This window comes from Berghia stephanieae, chromosome 3 (genome assembly GCF_034508935.2).
Source record: "Berghia stephanieae isolate SIO BIC M18660-M18661 chromosome 3, UCSD_Bste_1.3, whole genome shotgun sequence".
NCBI lineage: Eukaryota > Metazoa > Mollusca > Gastropoda > Nudibranchia > Aeolidiidae > Berghia > Berghia stephanieae.
This window is the reverse complement of record NC_088362.1, coordinates 45,802,735-45,805,234: the sequence shown is the minus strand read 5'-3', so window position 1 is coordinate 45,805,234 and position 2,500 is coordinate 45,802,735. Positions and strand designations below refer to the sequence as shown.

The 2,500-nt window shown below is 36.6% G+C and overlaps 1 protein-coding gene across 1 annotated transcript in view; it reads right to left on the bottom strand.

Moving 5' to 3' along the window:
• LOC144967839 (noelin-3-like) overlaps positions 1-2,500 on the bottom strand; it is a 94,246-nt gene that overhangs the window by 4,029 nt on the left and 87,717 nt on the right. Inside the window, exons 5-6 of the mRNA XM_078905521.1 lie at positions 2,136-2,258; positions 360-480 (exon numbers count right to left, since the gene is read on the bottom strand). Of these exons, the coding sequence (XP_078761647.1) occupies positions 360-480; positions 2,136-2,258 (244 nt within the window). The remainder of the gene's footprint in view (positions 1-359; positions 481-2,135; positions 2,259-2,500) is intronic.

The window sequence follows — 2,500 nt, the reverse complement described above, 5'->3', positions numbered from 1 at the left end:
TAATAATAATAACAATAATAATGATAACAATAATAACTTATATAAAGCTGAAATCCCGAGACATCAGACTCTAAGCGCTTAAATTACAAATGACCTTGGCTGAAACATATTCACTCACACACATACACACACACATACACACACACACACACACACACACAAACACAACACAACACAAACCAAACGCCTCTCTTTCTTCTGATATCATCTACTGAAATCAAAACAGATAGATTTTAAGTGAACGTTTAAAAATAGACAAAGATTGCTCTGTGGTAAGCCGTTCCAAACAGAGGGCCCAAAAATATTTTCTTATTATGCTGTAGTAAAATTGGGGTTTATAATAGCTATAAATTTATTACCTGTATACAGCGTGGCCGGTACCTTGACAGTTGAAGGGAAGAGCATAATATCTACTTACAATTCCATAGTCAATATCTGTAGGGGTGTCGTACTCAATAATCTGGTCACTTGATTCAGATCCTGTAGGAAAACAAGGATATAAATTACATTGTTTAGAGGGAGCCAGGTGTTAATGGGTACCTGGCTATAGTGAGTGAAATCGTAAAAGTGCTTGAACACGGATATTGCTTAACGGGTGACTTGTACTGCATGAAACAAAATTTTGGATCCATATAGCCAGGATGATGATTTAGTTAAGCAAAGTGAATCGTGGTAATACGCTATATATAAATATCAATATTTTATATATTCACAAAATAAAGATGAAAAGTGCGAACACCTATTTAGCGCATTCGCATGTTTTGCTTGTCTATAAGATTGTACTCGTTAAAAAAGCAAGCACGATGTTCTTGTTACTTAGCTTATAGTAACCGCAATCCAAGACGGGAGCTAGTTTCTTGGCCTCAGTGATTTATTCTAAATACGTATTTCAATGTGTTTTCTTCACAGAAGTCCGTTGTGTGGTCTTCATGCCTGATAACTTTTTAATTCAAATAAGGATCGATTCAAATTACACACAACTTGCCAATAATTGTCTGACCTGGACTTCGTTTGACCAAATTGAAAACAAAAAACGTTTTGCTAGGGTATAAAAGAAATGTCTGGGAAGCAGTGATATGATTACTCGACTATAATATTATTACCCCGTATACTTGCATGGGGAAGAACTGTGTATATAAACAAGATTCTTTTAAATTTACAAAGTTGTCTTCCTTTGATAGATAATCTTTGTGCAGGGCCATTTATAGGATAATGCATTAATTATTTATTTAATTTCATAGCAAAATATAAAATATATCACCCAACACTATAAAAAAGGACCCGCAAAACAGATTGCAACCAAACTCTCACCCCACACTACACTACACACACACACACACAAACATATATATATATATATATATATATATATATATATATATATATATATATATATATATATATATATATATATATGATTAATCAATGATACAAAAACACAACACGTACCATTCGACTGTGTAAATTAAAAGGAATTTAAATTCTACGTCATCTGATTGAAGCCGATGACTTACCTCTGACAATCCAAACAGAACTGACCACATTTGGTGTGTATGACTCGACCATATAAACCGATGACTTACCTCTGACAACCTTAACAGAACTGACCACATTTGGTGTGTATGACTCGACCATTGAAGCCGATGACTTACCTCTGACAACCCAAACAGAACTGACCACATTTGGTGTGTATGACTCGACCATATAAGCCGATGACTTACCTCTGACAACCCAAACAGAACTGACCACATTTGGTGTGTATGACTCGACCATATAAACCGATGACTTACCTCTGACAACCTTAACAGAACTGACGACATTTGGTGTGTATGACTCGACCATATAAACCGATGACTTACCTCTGACAACCTTAACAGAACTGACCACATTTGGTGTGTATGACTCGACCATATAAACCGATGACTTACCTCTGACAACCCAAACAGAACTGACCACATTTGGTGTGTATGACTCGACCATATAAACCGATGACTTACCTCTGACAACCCAAACAGAACTGACCACATTTGGTGTGTATGACTCGACCATTGAAGCCGATGACTTACCTCTGACAACCCAAACAGAACTGACGACATTTGGTGTGTATGACTCGACCATATAAGCCGATGACTTACCTCTGACAATCCAAACAGAACTGACCACATTTGGTGTATATGACTCGACCATATAACCCCCATTCTTGCTGTCCATTTTACGAGAAAATCCCGAGCCTATGGCGGATATCTCTTTCGGACATGCTGAAAACAAATAAAGTCCATATTAGAATGTAGTAGGCATCCAATGACCCATCTGTTTTTTACGTTTTTAAAAATCTTTACGTCTATATTCTTTCTCCTACTAACAGTCTATTTATTTTACTAAATCCTGAAAGAAAGATCATACGTGTTTTAATACAGTTCAAAGCTGTTTCAATTGACACGTAGAACTTCAACCCCCCCCCCCCCCAACAAACACACGCACGCACTTTTCTAACGGCCAT